Below are 18,079 nucleotides of genomic sequence, written 5' to 3'. Positions count from 1 at the left end.
TCTTACAAACCCTATCTTACCTCACCCTAGAATTGTACCAGGCTTCCGTTCTATCAAGGAATTTAAATAGATTTCCAGTGTCTATATTTTTTCAAGGTGACAATCAGCACATATTCTGTGCTTTGGGGAACACAGGAACATAAAGTTTAAAAGTGACCATTCTGAACCCCTTGACTGCAATGAGAATTGTACAGTAGGTGTATGTCTTAACTTGTAAGGCATATGGGGAAGTGAGGCAGGAAGATGGGCTATGAACTTAAACCTCCATTATTTAAATAAATGGTCACATGCTTATTATGACTTATTGATAATATTGATAGAGAAATCCACTTTTACTATTTTCAGAAACATATATGGAATAGACTAAACTGACCAACGTGATGCTAGGAAAAAACTTAAGGAATTTGTTTTAATAGATTCAAAAAATGCCTGCAATTAAAATTAGTTGTGTTTCCTCTTCATGTGGGTGCTTTTAAAGTACCTAAAAAGAATTTGTTCTCTTAAGAAATTCAGACATGTTCCTCCTCCCTATCATAGCAATCTTTTTTTTTAATCCCATGCACTTGCTTAGCAAGTCTTCTATTCAAAGATAGTAAAAAGTTACACTTGAGAACAGCCCATTTCCAAATTCCCTCAGCTTCATATCTGGTGGTGCATAGATGAATGAGGTTGTACTGTATTTCCCATATGTATAAATGAGATCTTCAGTTTTGTGTGTATTTCTTCTTCTTCCATGTGTGTCTACAATTCTCCTCTCTTTTGCCACCGTCTCTTAACCCCTTCTCTTCCGCACCCAGAACTCTTTGACATTCTTGGGACTTGGGTCACGGATAAGAATCTACATCTACCTTTGCCTGCAACAAAAAATGGACCTTTTCTTGGCAGGAGCCATCCCTAAAGGTAGACATTTTGGATACTCAAGGTTAAGATGGATCCCAATGACTGTTTATTGACACTGTTATGTGTGTAGGCAAGAATCATTACAGATCGATGGCACTTCCTGGGTCTTAAGAAGTACCTGTGAATCCCCAAGACTCTGGTTTGGGATCGAGGAGTAGGGTGAGTATATTACGCTCTTCGTTGGTTTGCATGTTTCTGTGCTGGTACTGCCTCCTGGAAGTATGAAGAACCTGACAGTTTTCTTTCCTGGTAGTGACTAAATTTGCTCCTTGAACCTACTCAGGTCTTCCTCCCAAGAGCAAATCCTCACTTTCTCTCAAGTGGCTGCTTCAACCAAGGGACCTGTTGCCTTAAGAACTGAACCAGTCCAGTGGCTGCCAAAACCATTGATTTTGCCAAATGGTATTAAAGAATAAATTCTACCACCGGAAAAAAATTGTAATCCAGAAAGAAAACATTTTTTAATTATTCCATTCTAGTGACTTTTAAAAATTGACTGTATAACCCTAACATGATTTCTATGATTGAGACATGATTATTTGCCTTTGGTGTTATCCTGATAACATGAATGTGTTTCTTATTGATAAATAATGACCAAATGTCCAATACCAGAGCAACAGAAAGAGCAGCAGGAATGAAAAGCCTGAAGGTAAGAATGTTGTTATACAATTGCCAAGAGGAAAAACACCGTTGCAGTGGCAGAGAGTGAAATGGTGTGTGTCTATGCCCTTTCTGCCCCTTGAAGACCAAATTATTTGGTCTCCTTTCATTTGCAAAGAAGGTTATAGAACCACAATCTCTGAAAGGTAGGACAGCCATGAAAAAGAAACATGAAAGATTTGATGCAATTGAAATACATTTGATTAGGGTGGGAATTGGGGTTGGTGGAGCAGGGTGGGGGCAAATTTCTTTTATGGAAAGCAATTAAAATCCATTCTCTTTGACTTTCTAGAGAGCGGTATAGCATTTGGCCCTTGGCACATGAGGCTGACTCCCATTGGTCAGAAGTGGCAAAAGTGTGGTCCAAGTACTGGATTCACCTTTTGACTTAATTTTATCTGGCATTGAAGCAAATATTTTTCAAAATACAGACCCAAGGCAATAGCATACTATATATATATATATATCTCTAGTGCATCCTGCCTAGCATCACTACTGGAAATGCAAATGTGATGTGAGGATGCTAGAATGTGTGCTAGAAGAGGGTGGTATGTGCCCTGGCATGGCAACCAGATCTGATTTCAGATCTGATATATAGGCCCCATTTGTTGAAATCTATATTTGAATGTAAACTAAGATTGATTATTTTTCTATGAGTCATGGTCAAGGGATGGCTCTTAGAGAAAAAAGAGGATACTGGCACCCATCAGATTGAACTCTCAATACATATTTTGTCTAGAATCAGGAGAATTAGCTATATGTCTTCAGAAACACTCATGTGAGTTTTTGGTACAGATCTGTTTCTGTCTTCTCAGTCTACGCCTCTCTTGGTGCCACTGGAATGAACTAAAGAAAACACATTTATACATAATAAATCTCAACCAAATTTGATAGCTGAATTTTTTAATGGATCTTGAAACAGAGTTTTCAAGTGAATCATACCAATCGTACTTTAGAAAATGTCTGTGGCCACATTTTAACCAAAACTGGCTTCTCCAGAAGCTTAGCATCTTCCCTGAGCCCCTTCTCTCTGTCAGGGACAAAGTGGCTAAGAAGTCTTCTCAGACAAATTGGGTTATTGGAAATAGTCCACAGCCAATAATGGTTTTGGATATCTGTTCTAGAGGGGGAAGTTGAATGGAGGTCCAGTTTGGCAGAAAGCCACCAGTAAAATTCACAACCTGTGGAATCAAGGGGTCTATTGCTTTGGATTTGAGAGGTTATCATTTGGAAATGCCACTGGCTTTACACATATATCTAAGAGTTGCTTCTGGGGCTGCTGCTTTAACACAGATGCTCATCAATAGGTTTCAATCACTAGCATTGTTAGGCCCTTAGCAAAATGACTCACAGCTTTCACCTCCTAGTGTTATATGCATGCCTTATTGAATCTGCTCTTTGCACTTAAATTATGATCCCATTAGCAAGGAGTTAAATAAGTTTTAGCTACATTTGTGAACTACGTGGATATAGATACTCTGTCAGAGGTGGCTTCTAGCAGCTAAGCACTGCAAAACTCTGCAAATCACTGTGGCTTCCCCTGTGGAATAAAGATCATTTGGGTGGCCAGAGTCCAGTAACACCAACAGTCATCTGTGCACATGTTCCCAGGTTGTGGAGAAAGAACAGGCAGATCTAAGGGTAGAAGGATTGAAATAACTTAAACCCTCATTCTCTTGGAGTCCTACATTCAGGAACCCCTGTGAAAAGAAGAGGATAGGGATTTTTTTTTTAAAGGGCTCCAGATACTAGTGTACTTGAGGGCATATTTGGAACTGCCATGGCCTTCAACAGCTGCTATATGGAGAGATAAATCTCTTCATTACACGTATCTCAAGTTAACCTAGAGAAAAGAATGTAAAAGACCACATAGGAAATCCTTTCATGCAGCAGATCCTCCTCTCGCTTGATCATCAATTGGCTTCTACTTAATAAAGCAAGACCAACCTGGGCAGAGATATCTGTGACTACCTGCCTGGACATGCTTTTATGTCCTGAGTGATGCTAGGGCTTCTCCAGAAAAGGCTAGGGAAGCAAGTAAGCGACAGGGCAAGGTGCCTTGTCACCATGAAAACCTGAAATATCTTCAGTCAAAGAGCCAGCAAAAGGGAGGATGGCTAGTCTCCCTCCATTAAGCCAAAGATATCTCTAAAGAGTTATTCCAAAAAATATCACTAGGTACCAAGAAGAACATGTTAGTAACCTGGAGCAAGGGTTTGGGTAAGGGGAAAAGCAAGGGAGGGGCTTGCAGCTTAGATTGGAATAAATTTCCACTTTTATTGTGTTGTCAGAGCAAGTTTCTAATTAACTATGCAAATGCACCATCCTTGCTCATATATTTCTTTCACTTCTCTGTGAGCTCCTTGTCTTTCTCTATAGCCTACATATTTACACATATATCTATCCCTCCTAAGGACAACATTGAAGATCTTCTGCAATCATTCATTAAACAGACATTTGCTCTTTAGGTGTCCCTCCTCCAAAAGGAGATGTGAAGCCATTTAGGGCAGCATATATCCCACAGTCTCTCAGGTGGCTAAATCACACTATACCCTGGATGCCAATATTTTGCAGGCCCAGAGTCATACCCATAGTACAAATTCCTCTCTCTTTCCTTTCAAGATCTCCAGCTTATTTGGCGGAAATCAACTTGGTAATCAATTCACAAGCCCCGATTTCTCTTCTTTCCCTCTATAGGGAAACTTAGCATCCTCACTTCACCATTTCTTTGTTCATAATAAGGTATCCAACATGGCTCCAGGCTACTTTACTATTTTAAGTATTTCCTGAAATTAAAATTTATTTTAAAATTTTAAAATAAAGTGGGCAGTTCTTTTGAAATATATAAAAAGTTTTGTTTATTTTAGTTTTTTAAAAAGTTTCTACTTTCACAGAAAAAAAAAACAGTGGTATTCTTATTCTAAAGCTATCTCCATATGTAAGGTTTGCCATCACAAAGATAATATTGGTTCTTTGAAATAGCTGTTGGTGCATCCCAGAAACTGAGCCTGGAATCTAGACAACCACCATCTGAGGGGCGGATGCCTTGGATTGTGAGCACAGTCCTTTGTAGCTGAGTTATTGCCAGGTGTGGATGGCAGAGATAAGCAGAAATTTGTATCCACCAATAATGTTTTCTTCTAAAATAAACCTCATTATCAAAGTATTATGAATCACATTACTATCCCCTATATAAAAAACAAACAGATGCCACTCCGTGACTGTTCCCCACACTCAGTAATCATCATTGTGACACAGGTCAGCATTACCTTCATGTGCTTTTAAATGACTATCTAATTCACATTTACTCTTACCCTCTCCATCTGATCAACAATCCATATGTATTTTAATAACTTATGTGCTGTAAAATGTTTTCTTCTTAGGGGAACTTTACTCAATCCCCCTCTACCCCCAACATTTTTTAAACAAAATTGAACAAAGTTATTTGTAAATATTTACTCTTTGCTTCATTCCCATTTCTCAGAAGGATTTGTATTTTAACAAGGCATGTCACTCAAACTTAAAGATGTGAAATTCTCACTGTGGAATTTCAGGTACCAGTGAGGAAAATATTTTTGGAGAGGGGGACATTCCCAGACCTCCTGAAATTATATCACAAAGCTCTCCTTTTTCCTCCCTAAGTCTGCTGACCCATGCCTTTGTCTTCAGAGGGCTCTACTCAGCAAAAAGTTCATATCAAGCCCTTCAGAGGGAAGAATGCCTAATTTCTATGATAGGAATCTGACCTACTTTGTTTAATTCTTTCTGTTCTCTATTGAGGTGAGTACAGTAAATATTTCTGACTTATAATTCTCTTAGGCACCAGTGAAGGCCCTGCAGTAATTGCTCTGAAACATTACTGTGGAGACATATTGATGCATCACAGTAAAAGGCCCCAGCTACAAAATACACCCTTGCTAGGTTGATAGTTATTTGGAGTACGGTGGTCCCTAAAGGAAAAAAAAATCATTACGAACATCTAAGCCTGAAGAGCAAAAATAAAGAGGGCTGCTACCCTTTTGTGTGTTCCATTGGAGAATGGACAGTGCAGAGCTCAGTATATATTAATTTGCCTTCTGGACTGCCCATAATTTGCTGTGCAGGCTTGAGCAGATTGCTTAACCTATCTGTGCCTCAGTTCCTTTACTTATAGAGATCATAAATCTACCTCCTTACGGTGATCATTAAACATGATCATTAATAATAATTCTTATAATAATTATGTGAAGATACTAGGTTGAAAAACAAAATACTAAAAGAGACTTATCAATTCGACAAGGATTTATTGTGAAAAGTGTCCTAAATGGGAACACGAATACATAAGCCATAGTCCCTGCCCTTGAGAAGCACGCAGTCTAGTGGGAGACACAGACGTGGGCATAAATAGTAAGGCAAGGTAGAAGATGATGGAGGGGAGAGAAAACATTAGAGTGAGGAGCAAAAATGTCTTCATCAAGAAAGTGAGATTTAAAATGACCAAATGCCCACCTAATTCCACTTCTTTGAAAATACTGACGTGTGTGTGTGTGTGTGTGTGTGTGTGTGTGTGTGTTGGGGAAAGGGTGTCAATATCTTCAGTTAATTTGGATTGGGCTAGGCGATACATCCAATAAGCTATAGTAAGAAAGAAAACTATGTGGATAAAAGCAGATTTTCTCTGCCATCTTGGAAATTTAGTCTAATCTGCAGCAACATAGAGTTCTAGGAGATCTGGCTTTTAAAGTACTTTCTTTTCTTGGCAGCTATCCTAACCTTGTTAAGTGGTATTATCTGTGATTTCTGATTACAGCTTTTATGCTCCTTAGCTGTGCTGCTGCTTGAAATGTTTGTTTTTCTCCCTCACTTTTATTTAGAATTTCCTAAATGCATGTTGGTTCCCTGCCAGATTTCATAAACCCTGTGATTTTTTTTTCCTATCTAAGACTAAACTTCTAGGAGTATATCATTTGTCAGAGGTCTTTAAAGTCCTAGGGTATCTCAGAGGAGGTCTGGATGCTCCAAGACAGGGTTTCTCAACCTTGGCACTATGGGCATTTGGTGCCAGATAATTCTTTGTTGTGGGGGCTGTCCTGTACATTGTAGGATATTTAGCCGCATCTTTGGCCTCTACCCACTGGATGCCTGTAGTATCCCCCAATCCAGATGTGACAACAAAAAATGACTCCAGACATTGCCAAATGTCCCTGGAGGATAAAATGGCCCCTGGTTGAAAACCATTGCTCTAAGGTAATCTCCACTGTAACTGTGGAGGCCATGGGAGTGGGAAGCAGTTACTAGACCATCTGTGGAAGCCACTAGATGGCCTAAGACAAGGCTAGGTCATTTGTCAGAAGTAGGGTGCTAAGTCACTGACAGACTGAGCCTGGGTTTTGGCAAGAGTGCATGGTGGCAATCCCAAATAGACCCCTGGCACAGGAATAGCCTTCCCTCCTCCAAAACCAGTGCTTCTCAAATGTTTTGTCCCAGGCTCCCTTTACACTCTTTATGTGAGTTATATCTACTCATATTTACCATGTCAGAAGTTAAAACTGAAGAATCTTTAAAGAATATATTCGTGATTCACTTAAAAATAATAAACCCAATATATGTTAACATAAATAATCTACTTTTATGAAAAATAACTATACTTTTCTAAAACAAAAAAAATAGTGAGGAGAGGATCACTGTCCTTTATTTTTGTAAATCTCTTTAATGTCTGGCTTAATATAAGAGAATGGGATTCTCGTTTCTGCTTCTTCATTTAATCTGTTGTGATTTCACACATCACGTAGCCTCCAGGAAACTCCACTGTACATCATGAGGGAATAATAGTGAGAAGGGCAAGTAATGCCTTAGTATTATTATAAAATTAGTTTCGACTTCGCAGACCCTTTGACAAAAGGGTTTCAGGGATCCCCCAGGGGTCCCTGGACCACACTTTGAGAGCCACTGCTCTAAACTAACATGCCATACTTTTATCAGTCTAACTCATTTAAGGGTTGACAAATTTCTTTTAAAACTAGGATATCTAGGGAGAGTGAAACCTCTGTGTTGGACTTTAGTGTGAGTACCTTTAATCAGACCGTTCTGACTTTCTAAGACCTAGTGAGCGGCGGTACTGAAGAAATTGAATGAAACAATTTGAAGAACATAGGACCTTGAGGGAGGACAGGGCCTGGTAAGAGCTTAGTCAGAGAGTAGTGTGAGGACACTGAGCCCTTTGCAATAAGAAAAGAGAAAGCACGGAAAGGAGGAAGAAGATGCTTTGTACTTCCTCCTGTGGTCCTGATGAGCTCAGTCACCCATATGCCATTGGAAAGCGTCTCCCCCTGCATCCTGAGCTAACTGCCACATTGATGAGACTGGTATCAGTGCTTGGCTTAATGCATAGGGAGAAAAGTGGTAGTGATAAGACAACAAATAACAGGGGGAAGGAAGAGAGAAAGGGGCCATATGGCAGAGAGGGGAGAAGGCAGCTCCAACACTAACCTCGGGGCCATAGATGGCTTGTCCGTCCTTTAAAAGTCTGAGGACTTTCATTGCCAATAATATCTTAAAGAGTTTCAAAGTTTAATTTGAATGTCTTTTGTTGCTTTGCATTCCAAGCAACTCTGGTTAGCATTTGAGAAGCCTGGGGTTCTGAGCAGTGATTGAAGGAATTTATTTAAAGTATAAAAAAAAGGACCCAAATTTTCTGGTGAGATACAGAATCCAAATATTCTGGCTGCCAGGCCCTGTACTAACCAAGAAAGTGTCACCTCCTTGACACTAAAGATTTATAGTTTTTCAAATCTCAAGTACTCTGAAATTGCATATTATTTTAAAATGATATATTTCTCAGAATGTCTGAAGATGAGATAGCCCCTCTGCTCTCAACAGCAAATGAAGGAAGAAAGGAAATAGGCTTTGGGACTTGGGCATGACAGAAGCCAGATCTTTGTGACTATAGGAAGTCTTGTCAGTGACTGGATATGTGAGTGGCTCCAACTTATCCAAAATAAGCTAAGGAATTTTATGGCCTGTTCATGGTTACATAAAGTTGTCTGCTTTGCTCCTTTTAAATTAGTAATGTTCAGATCAACATGCACTGGTATTGGGAATATTTCTCCCATGAATCTGAGCACACAGTTTTACTGCCTCATAATAGAATTATGCCACCCTCTCTATATAATGCATTTTTATTTAAGGTTATTAGAGATTCTTCATTTAATATCCAACAGTTCTAGAAAGAAGACAGAGTAAAGGTCATAATTCCCATTTTATAACTGAAGAAATCTCTGAGAGCGAAAATCTTTATCTGAGGGCCAGTGGGGTTTCACACATTTGTCCAGTGGCTCCAAATGCAGTCCTTATACTTTAAGCAGTGAAGGACTAAGGAGCAGTGGCCTGGCTTCCTGAGGATATATTAGCCTCTCAGTTGAGGAAGTCTTACCTTACTAGAACAACTTACCTAAACTATTCCTCTGCAGTATGTTACCCAACCATGGCAGAGTCAGCTTGCCGGTTTAGATCATGCCATATTAACAATCCACTTTGAAATGATCTGGTCCACTCCCCCCCACCCCCCGCCCGGTGATCTGAGTTGAGCACAGATATATGACCACATCAGAGAGACAGCCAGTCAGTAACTCAAAAATAATCCACGGACCAGTTTTTCCATTGTTAAAAATGTTCCTCTTACCCAAAACTCAGAGGTCCACATTATACCTTTAATACTAAGACCAGTATGTGCATAAGAATTTAGAACACATGTTTGTGGAGTGAGGACGTGTATGTAGTACAGTTCTTTCTGAGATCAGTTTCAGCTGGGCAATAAATTTGTGTAATAAAGGACAATTAATCAGAGAGCATGTTATTTACATAGAATCTATTTCGATTCTGTTCGGATTTATTCATTTGTCTCAGTCCACAATATGGAAACGCTTCCCCTTCTGGCCTCGTCCCCTTCCCAGCTTCACCGTAAAGCTTGCTTTCTGTCTGGAAGTACAACAAGACACCCGGTTAGATCAAACCTAACACACCTCTGTCACAAAGCTACTGCAAGCTGCCGCTGACGATTGTCACTTGAGGGGAGACCCTCCTCATCACACACAGCCTATCTGAGGAGTGCCTTTTTTCTATCCTCATTATTTAACAGTGTGTGCCGATTACTCAAAGCGATATGGGCAGGCCCTGGTAAATATAGCGTTGCTGTAGAGTTAACTTTTTATAAGGTAATGCTCAGGTTGCCTGCAGTGTCTAAAATTACTCTGTGGCCAGGGCCCCCTGCTTTATCGCTTTCTATAGTTTTAAAGTAGTTTGAAGCTTGAATAACATAAAATAACATAATATAATGTTATTTATGTTATTTCCCACGTGAAGAACGCCTGTAAACCTTGCAGTATTGAAACTCAGTGAACAAGGCATCTTAGACAAGCTGAAAAACAAATGGTGGTACGATAAGGGGGAGTGTGGAGCCAAGGACTCCGGGAGTAAGGTCAGTCGCTGAAGGTCTTTTCGTACTGATTAGCAATCACATTTTGACCCACTGTTTATTTTCTACCCTAAAACAGCTTTCCTTCCCAACACACACTCCCTGGCACAGTGGGACCCCTTTATAACACCAGCGCTAAAGAAATAAGGCCAATACCAGCCTCAGAGGCCAGCCACACTACATTGATCATCGACTCTATGGAGCTGTTGTTATGATTAGGGAACTCAATCTGGCCCATTGCATTTCTCAAGCTATAAAATAATGAGCTGTGTTATAAGGGGGTTTTACTGTATTTCACATTTCAAAAGTTCAAAGAGAAAATATATAGCAACAACAATCAAAAAATAAAGATCCAGTTGTGACAGTACTTTTTCTTAACCTGTTACAGTGTCAGAGACTTTGTAATTGTAAATACCTTTGGTTATTCATATATTATGTCCATCTCATCTGAAAACAGCCTAACAAATAAATAACAAAACTGGTCTCTGTAAACAGAATGATTAGCCTCCCGCCAGCTGCTGTTGTATTGAGTTCAGCATCTATTTGGATCTCAAATCTCATTAAGTCTGTCACACTTCTCTCTTCCAAAGGTGTCATTTGAATCTCTGTACGTAATACTTTTAAAATGTAGTCGCATGCTCCTTAAGGGTATATACATTGTCAGGATAACATCACATTGATAAGCATGAAACACTCTTCCCCGCCTCCTTCCTGCCCCCCTTCGCTCCCCTAAGAAAGTTCTTTTTAGTTTCAATTTTTGCCTTTCCTTTTCTTGAACTAATATTGTGGTATCAGTTAATTCATTTCATGAAATGCCACTCATTTTCCCTGTGCAACAAACCATTTTGCTACTGGTTTTCTACATCTCACATCAGGGAATTCTGTAACTCTTGTAAAACCTAAATACATGGAACTTGAAACTGTTCTTGTTGCTACAGTTTATATGGGTTATGTCAAAGGACCTCTTCCCCCATTAAATATCACATACGTATAAAAGTCTAATGGCAGAGGAAGGGTTACCAGAAATTGGTCCATTTCCTAATGGACTGTGGAACATCCTTGCAGATAGTCTCACCAGCCTCCTTAAGGAGATAATCTATTGTTTTATAAGTGACAATTCTTACTACTCATCTATCTAATGGTCATTCATCCTAGAAGAGTGACTATTTGCAAGGCTGTTGTGGACGTGAGGCACTCCCACACCCCCCTTCCTGGATGCAAATCAATTTCAATTGGCCTTTTTATTAAGGTAAACAAGTACAGGACTGGCTCCTATGAAAATAGGATCAGAAGAACATGGCCATATTGTCTTACATTTAATTCTTTAAATGATACCAAGATTAGCTGAACCAGAGTGCTGAGTATCAGCAATGATCATCATCTGCCCACTGTGCTATCACTTAAAGAAGATGCTCAAAATTTACTGGCTTAACAATTTGTATATTCCATTCAATTACATTCAGCAGCAAAATGGTTACATTCCCTCTAAAAAGACTACAAAATGCTATTTTATTTTATTTTTTTCAAAGAAAGACTCCTGGCCCTTGGTGTGTCCTACCTCAAGGTAGGGCTCAAGACACCAACTTTTTTTATTTCCATTGTTCAGCAGTTCAGCTTTTGCTTTTTCATACAGGCAGATAGCTTAGTCAGATTTGCACCGTTTGACCTGAAAGTCACTGACCGGCTTCCTCAATGTTTCCCCCATGCTAAGCAGAAAGCAGATAAGTGTAGTGGTTTTTTTGTTTGTTTGTTTTTTAATTATTTTCTGTATTCCCTGGAGTAAAAGCTAAAAATGAGCTGGTTTTTTTTTTTTTTTTTTTTTTTTTTTTTTAAATCGTCAGCCTCCTGGAAAAGCTTTCTGATGTGTATGGAGCCAATCCAGGATCCAACAGGTCCTCCTGACGGTTTCCCTAAACTCTCAGGAAGATGGAACAGAGCCAGTTCTTTGTGCTGCGCTCTTGTTCCAGCAACACAAAGACTTGCTGCCCTGATTTTAACTAGGGTGAGGACTTAGCAACCAGTCCCCAAAGGGAGCAATTTCTCAGCCACTGGGAGAAAGAGGAGAGTTAACCCTTTTTAAACAAACCCTCGTAAAGTAACTCCCCAGATAAGAACATCAGGAACCTCTAATATTCTCACCTAGTATCTTGAAGACTAGCTGACAAAGTTTGTCACAGGGAATACAAGGGAGAAAGGGGTGTTGCGGGGCAGAGAGGGGAAAGAGTGCTTCAAGTTTCCAAATGAAAAGAGTGGTACATTTATACAAACGTCACAACTCAACTCTGGCAAATGGTATTTATCAAGGCTGGCAGAGGAATAAATTATGCTTGTGTTTACTCTTTTGCTCCCATGGCCAAGTGCTGTATTATTTAGCTGTTTAACACCATTTTCAGGTACTAAGAGATGTAAGGAGTCCAAATGAAAGGACTTTTAGGTGAGGATCAAAACTGTCAACAGAAGCATAATCTACCATCTTGCTGCTCATTGCAAAACATTAGCCAGTTGCCAGAGTTGAGTCATAACACTTACATCAATGTTTAGTAATTTTACAATTTAGAACTACCCTATGCTGTTGTAATGTATTATAATGTCCCATCACCTTTGTTTTCCCCAATTACTAATCACATTGTTCATTTCTCTTAGGACAAGACCAGCGCTCTGAGCCTGAGCAATGTGGCAGGCGTTTTCTATATACTTGTCGGAGGTCTGGGGCTGGCCATGATGGTGGCTTTGATAGAATTCTGTTACAAATCACGGGCAGAGTCCAAACGCATGAAACTCACAAAGAACACCCAAAACTTTAAGCCTGCTCCTGCCACCAACACTCAGAATTACGCTACATACAGAGAAGGCTACAACGTGTATGGAACAGAGAGTGTTAAGATCTAGGGGTACGGTTAAGGTCTAGTAAACTAATCAGCTTTATGTTACTATATGTTAATCTCTTTCTTTTTTCTTGTTTTGTTTTTTTAGTTTGGTTTATTGTTTCAAGCATTGTCTCTTTGCAACCATTCGATTCTTTGAAAACAATGGTTGTGCTTTTTTGTCAGGCAGTGGTGCTTTTCTGATAGCATAGTCGTAATTGTGCTCTGTAACCCAAAAGGAAAAAATAATTCTCTAGAGTGACACTGTTCAATAGAAGTATATGTAAGCCACACATGTGAACCACATGTGAAATTTTAAATGCTCTAGGAGAGCTGGGCATGATGGCATGCTACCTGGGAGGCTGAGGCAGGCAGACTGCTTGAGCCAAGGAGTTCAAGTCCAGCCTGGGCAATATAGCGACACCCTGTCTCTTAAATAAACAAACAAATGCTCTAGTAGTCACATGTTTGCTTTTATTTTTAAAAGTAAAACAAGTGCAATTAATTTTAATTTTAATGGTATATTTTATTTAGCCCAACATATCCAAAATATTATCATTTCAACATGTTATTGGCCGGGCGCGGTGGCTCACGCCTGTAATCCTAGCACTCTGGGAGGCCGAGGCGGGTGGATCGCTCAAGGTCAGGAGTTTGAGACCAGCCTGAGCAAGAGCGAGACCCCATCTCTACTAAAAATAGAAAGAAATTATCTGGCCAACTAAAATATATATAGAAAAAAATTAGCCGGGCATGGTGGTGCATGCCTGTAGTCCCAGCTACTCGAGAGGCTGAGGCAGTAGGATCGCTTAAGCCCAGGAGTTTGAGGTTGCTGTGAGCTAGGCTGATGCCACGGCACTCACTCTAGCCTGGGCAACAAAGCAGGACTCTGTCTCAAAAAAAAAAAAAAAAAAAAAAACATGTTATCAATATAAAAAAAACAAATCAGATACGTTACATTTTTTTCTTCATGCTAAGCTTGGAAATCTGGGGTATATTTTATACTTATGGTACATCTTGACCGGTACTAGCCACATATCAAATGTTTAGTAGTCACATGTGGCCAGTGGTTACTGTGTTGGACGGTGCAGCTCTAGAGAAAGCAACTGCTCTGAACCTGATGTTAAAATTATGAATAGAAATGAGGCACTGCCACCTCGAGTAGTGCAGTGCTTCCATAAGGGAGCAGTGCTTCTTTTAAGTAAGCAGTATATAAGCCTGAGACGATTTTCTTAATCTTTGAGTTCCTTTGTTGTCCCTTCCTTGGAACTGATATTCAGGTAAGTCTCTCAAAGGACAAGCTAGGCTCCCTGCTGCTGGCCAAACCCAAATTCATACTTAGATGAACCTGACTGATGCCACCTTGACTCTGGCAGCTACAGCCAGGCCCCACCAATAACTCAAATGTGTTCAAAGGCAAGCTTGTGTTAGGATAATGTTTCCATTCTGGAAGTGTTTAAAAGAATGTGGTCTTGTTACTTTAAAGGACATCTGTCATCACTAACATGTCTATCTGGAGTGGAACAGAACAATTAGCAACTTCATAACCCTTATTTTAGGTGGGTGATTTTGACTTCATGAGTAAATGTCAATGCGCTGGAATTTCTACAAATGCATTTGTGTTTTGACCTTATATTTCACATTGTGGATCTAAATTCAGCTGATTTTTTTTTTTTTTTTTGAGACAGAGTCTCACTCTGTTGCCCAGGCTAGAGTGAGTGCCGTGGCGTCAGCCTAGCTCACAGCAACCTCAAACTCCTGGGCTTAAGCGATCCTCCTGCCTCAGCCTCCCGAGTAGCTGAGACTACAGGCATGCACCACTATGCCCGGCTAATTTTTTGTATATATATATTTTAGTTGTCCATATAATTTCTTTCTATTTTTAGTAGAGACGGGGTCTCACTCTTGCTCAGGCTGGTCTCGAACTCCTGACCTCGAGTGATCCACCCGCCTCGGCCTCCCAGAGTGCTAGGATTACAGGCGTGAGCCACCGCGCCCGGCCAAATTCAGCTGATTTTTAAATGTTTCATCCAAATAAATCATTTGTCTTCACCATGGAAAACATCATCTTGTTTAATGAAGTTGCTGGTTGTTCTTTTTTCCTGCCTTTCGCCACAACATACTCAGCACACTGAATTAACCCGCTGACAAAGTGTTCCCATTGCATTGGTGGGTGTACAATACATGCATTCATCTGTAATTAGCATTGTTTGCATGCAAGCATTTAATGTCCCAGTGTGCTTAAGATGTTTTACTCTTGAGTAGGTGATATAGGCCCATTAAAATTTAGGTCATGTTATTTGCTTTTTCATAGGACGGTACATGAGCAATTTCAGTAGTTTAATTATCCTAAATTCTGAGATGCTGGCATCCAAATAAGTAATACACCTTAAATCCGTGTAGCAGTTTTCCGTGTGCTCTCACATCTATTGCCTCATTTGAGAAAAGACGGTAGTAATTTCCCTTTCCAGTAACTAAGACTCAGCCACATCAAGTGACTTACTCAAGGCAACACAACTAGGTAGCGGCAGTTCTGGGACTAGAACCCAGCCATTCTTCCTCCTATAGCCATATTCTTTACTAAACCATGCTGCTTCTAGCCACCTATGGCCTGGTGGCCTCCAGGAAACTTGAAACCACAATAGGATCCTGTCAAATGAAGATCTTAAGTTTCTGTCCCACTTGTCCACAAGAAAAGTCTTGAGGAACTTCAAGCCTTCATATGCCCCACTCCTTATGTACTCCACACAAGACTGAATATTCAATCACTCCTGCTTTCCCCAGAAAGAATCTTTCTGAAACAGAAGTGTATCAGGGCTCAGGGTCACATGACCTCCAGACTCTCTTTGTTTATCAACCATTCCATGTGAGAATCCATGTCCCTACTCCCCAGCTACCATAGCCTCAGTCTCTTATTAAAGCTACAGAGCAGTACAACTCATACATCCTACATCAGCATGCATGTGAACCATGTGGGGACCTTGTAAAAATGGAGATCCTGATTCAGCAGGTCTGGAACGGAGCCTGAGATTCTACATTGCTCACAAGCTCCCAGGTCATGCAGATGCTGCTGGTCCAGGGAGTAGTAAGATTCTAGAGAAAATGATCTCAGAGAATGTAACTCAAGAAAGAAAGGAAGGAAGAAAGGAGGGAAGTGGGAGGGAGAGATAGAGATAGATATATAGATAACTATAGAGAGAGAGAAATATTTATTAATATGTGTTTGTATATATATATATAGAGAGAGAGAGAGAGAGAGAAACTGGGATCTGCAAATTTTTGTTTGGGCAGAATATTACAGTCCTAAAGTGGAGGCCTGGAACATCAAACCTAGGGGAAAAGCCCAGAAATTTACTTGCCATAGATTCTGGCTCTCTGGTTTTCCTTTAGTCATCTTGGTTGATCCACTTTTGTGAAGCAAAATTCAGGGTAATTGAGGCAAAACTCACATCTTAATAGACACCAACAGCAGTGTGGTTACAGCCCAGTTAGCTAGCACCTTGGCAACCATTTCTGGGGTGAAAAGAAAACCTGGAATGAGCCTCTGCAAATAAATTTGTCCTCCAAGCCTATGTGCAATCTCCAGACAAGAAGAAAAAGCCTCAGAAGATACCGGGGAAACCTCACATGGGTCAGTCAAAGCAAGCTGTACAAGAAATAGAAACCCCTGGATAACCCCAGCTAATTTGGTGATGTGACATTAGGGGAGTATTGTTTAAGTGAAGAGTGACCTCTTCACCCATTCATCTTTTATTTCTCAAGAAGTTCTGGAATATCTACTGGTGACTTCTAACTTGTTACCTAGTTCTTAGGCTTCCAGTTCTCTGAGTTGGCCTAAATCTGTCCTGGTCTATTCAGGGGCACAGAGATCCAGAGATGCCCTGAGATTATACTTTTATTGCTAATTATCAGAGCCTGCCTTGAGGGTTTATAGTAGCAGTAATTGTTCAGGAAGAATGACTAAGGGTAAATCAGCTGCAAAAATATGATCCAGTGAAATCTGTTTAATAAAAGGGCATTTGAAAGACAAAGTAGTTGTCTCTCATTTTCTATGGGTGATAGTGGAGTCAGGATCATCGGACTCATTATGGGAACACATGCCTCAGCCTCAGATCATGTTTAGCACCCCCTAGGGAGCACATGGCCTTTTGACTACCTGATGCCTTTGGGTTACTGACCAGCCACTGGAAGTCTGGCCCCACAAGCAGGTCGTGGCAGGTGACCGACCATCAAGTGCTCCAGATTCACTGCACCCTAGGGTTGACTCTGCTAATTGTTTTAAGAGATTATTTCCAATTTCTTTATTGCTGGTCAGAACTACTTCTGGCTTCTTTGGCTTCTTCAACAATATTTTTGAAATCTCTCTCATTTGCAAGACCTCAAGATGCCTAAAGTTAGAGAAAAAGATTTCCATTTTTCCTCTAGGACCGTTCTGTTTAGTCTTCCTAGAAAATATTAACTTTGCTTATGCAGCCCATTCTCAATTTTCCTTCTGCAGCCTATGCATAGACATTCTTCCTGGAGAAGTTTTCCTGCTTAAAAGCGTTCATTTTACATTAAGTGGGAAGCCACATTCTGGATGACTGAGGTGGCAATGTTCTTTCTCCCAGAGGACTTTTACCTCATAATACTGCATTTATCCCCATTTAAAAGCAGGAAACAGAGGGACTGAGAAGTTAGGTCACTTTCCCAAAGTCATGCAGCAAGATGGTGATATCCCATGGCCAATGGGGGAGGGAGGAGGAGTCATTGATCTTTCTGCCATAGATATAAAACTTCTCCAAGCTTCTAACGCAGATATGACTCGGGCAAGGGGTTCCGAGGAAGAGGTTTGCCACTTCCATGTTAATCTTAGTCTGTCCTCCTTGGGTGCTTTTGGCCTTCAGATGCATCTTTGACATTCTTCTGGCAGATACTTTTATTCCAGGCCCAGTGGTGGATCATGATTATGTCACTCCTTTGAGATAATATTTAGTGTCAGCTCAGGAGAAAAGGAAGTGTCTCGTTCGTGTAGAGGGAAAGGATGAAAAGGGAGGTGTGAGCTTGAAGAGGAGGCAAGAAGTGGCCTTCAGTACTCAGAGTCAGGGGCAAATTAATCCCCCCCAGGAACTAATACCTCCAAAAGGAAGACACCATCAGCATCTCAATCAGGCCCCTAATGTCAAGGCAAAGACCCCATGGATGCCAAGCCCCTTCATGGCTATCT

General features: G+C 40.4%; 1 protein-coding gene across 2 annotated transcripts in view; it reads left to right on the top strand.

Annotated features, from left to right (window-relative positions):
• The window catches only part of GRIA3 (glutamate ionotropic receptor AMPA type subunit 3), a 289,966-nt gene that overhangs the window by 269,076 nt on the left and 2,811 nt on the right, over positions 1-18,079 (top strand). Inside the window, exons 14-15 of one of the 2 annotated variants that reach the window (XM_069464373.1) lie at positions 9,901-10,015; positions 12,656-12,903. In XM_069464373.1, the coding sequence (XP_069320474.1) occupies positions 9,901-10,015; positions 12,656-12,901 (361 nt within the window). In that variant the 3' untranslated portion in view covers positions 12,902-12,903. The remainder of the gene's footprint in view (positions 1-9,900; positions 10,016-12,655; positions 12,904-18,079) is intronic. The other variant, XM_069464374.1, reaches the window with a different exon arrangement.

The sequence above is a fragment of the Eulemur rufifrons genome, chromosome 30 (genome assembly GCF_041146395.1).
Source record: "Eulemur rufifrons isolate Redbay chromosome 30, OSU_ERuf_1, whole genome shotgun sequence".
Taxonomy (NCBI): Eukaryota; Metazoa; Chordata; class Mammalia; order Primates; family Lemuridae; genus Eulemur; species Eulemur rufifrons.
The sequence above is the reverse complement of the archived record's forward strand: the minus strand, read 5'-3'. Positions and strand labels throughout refer to the sequence as shown.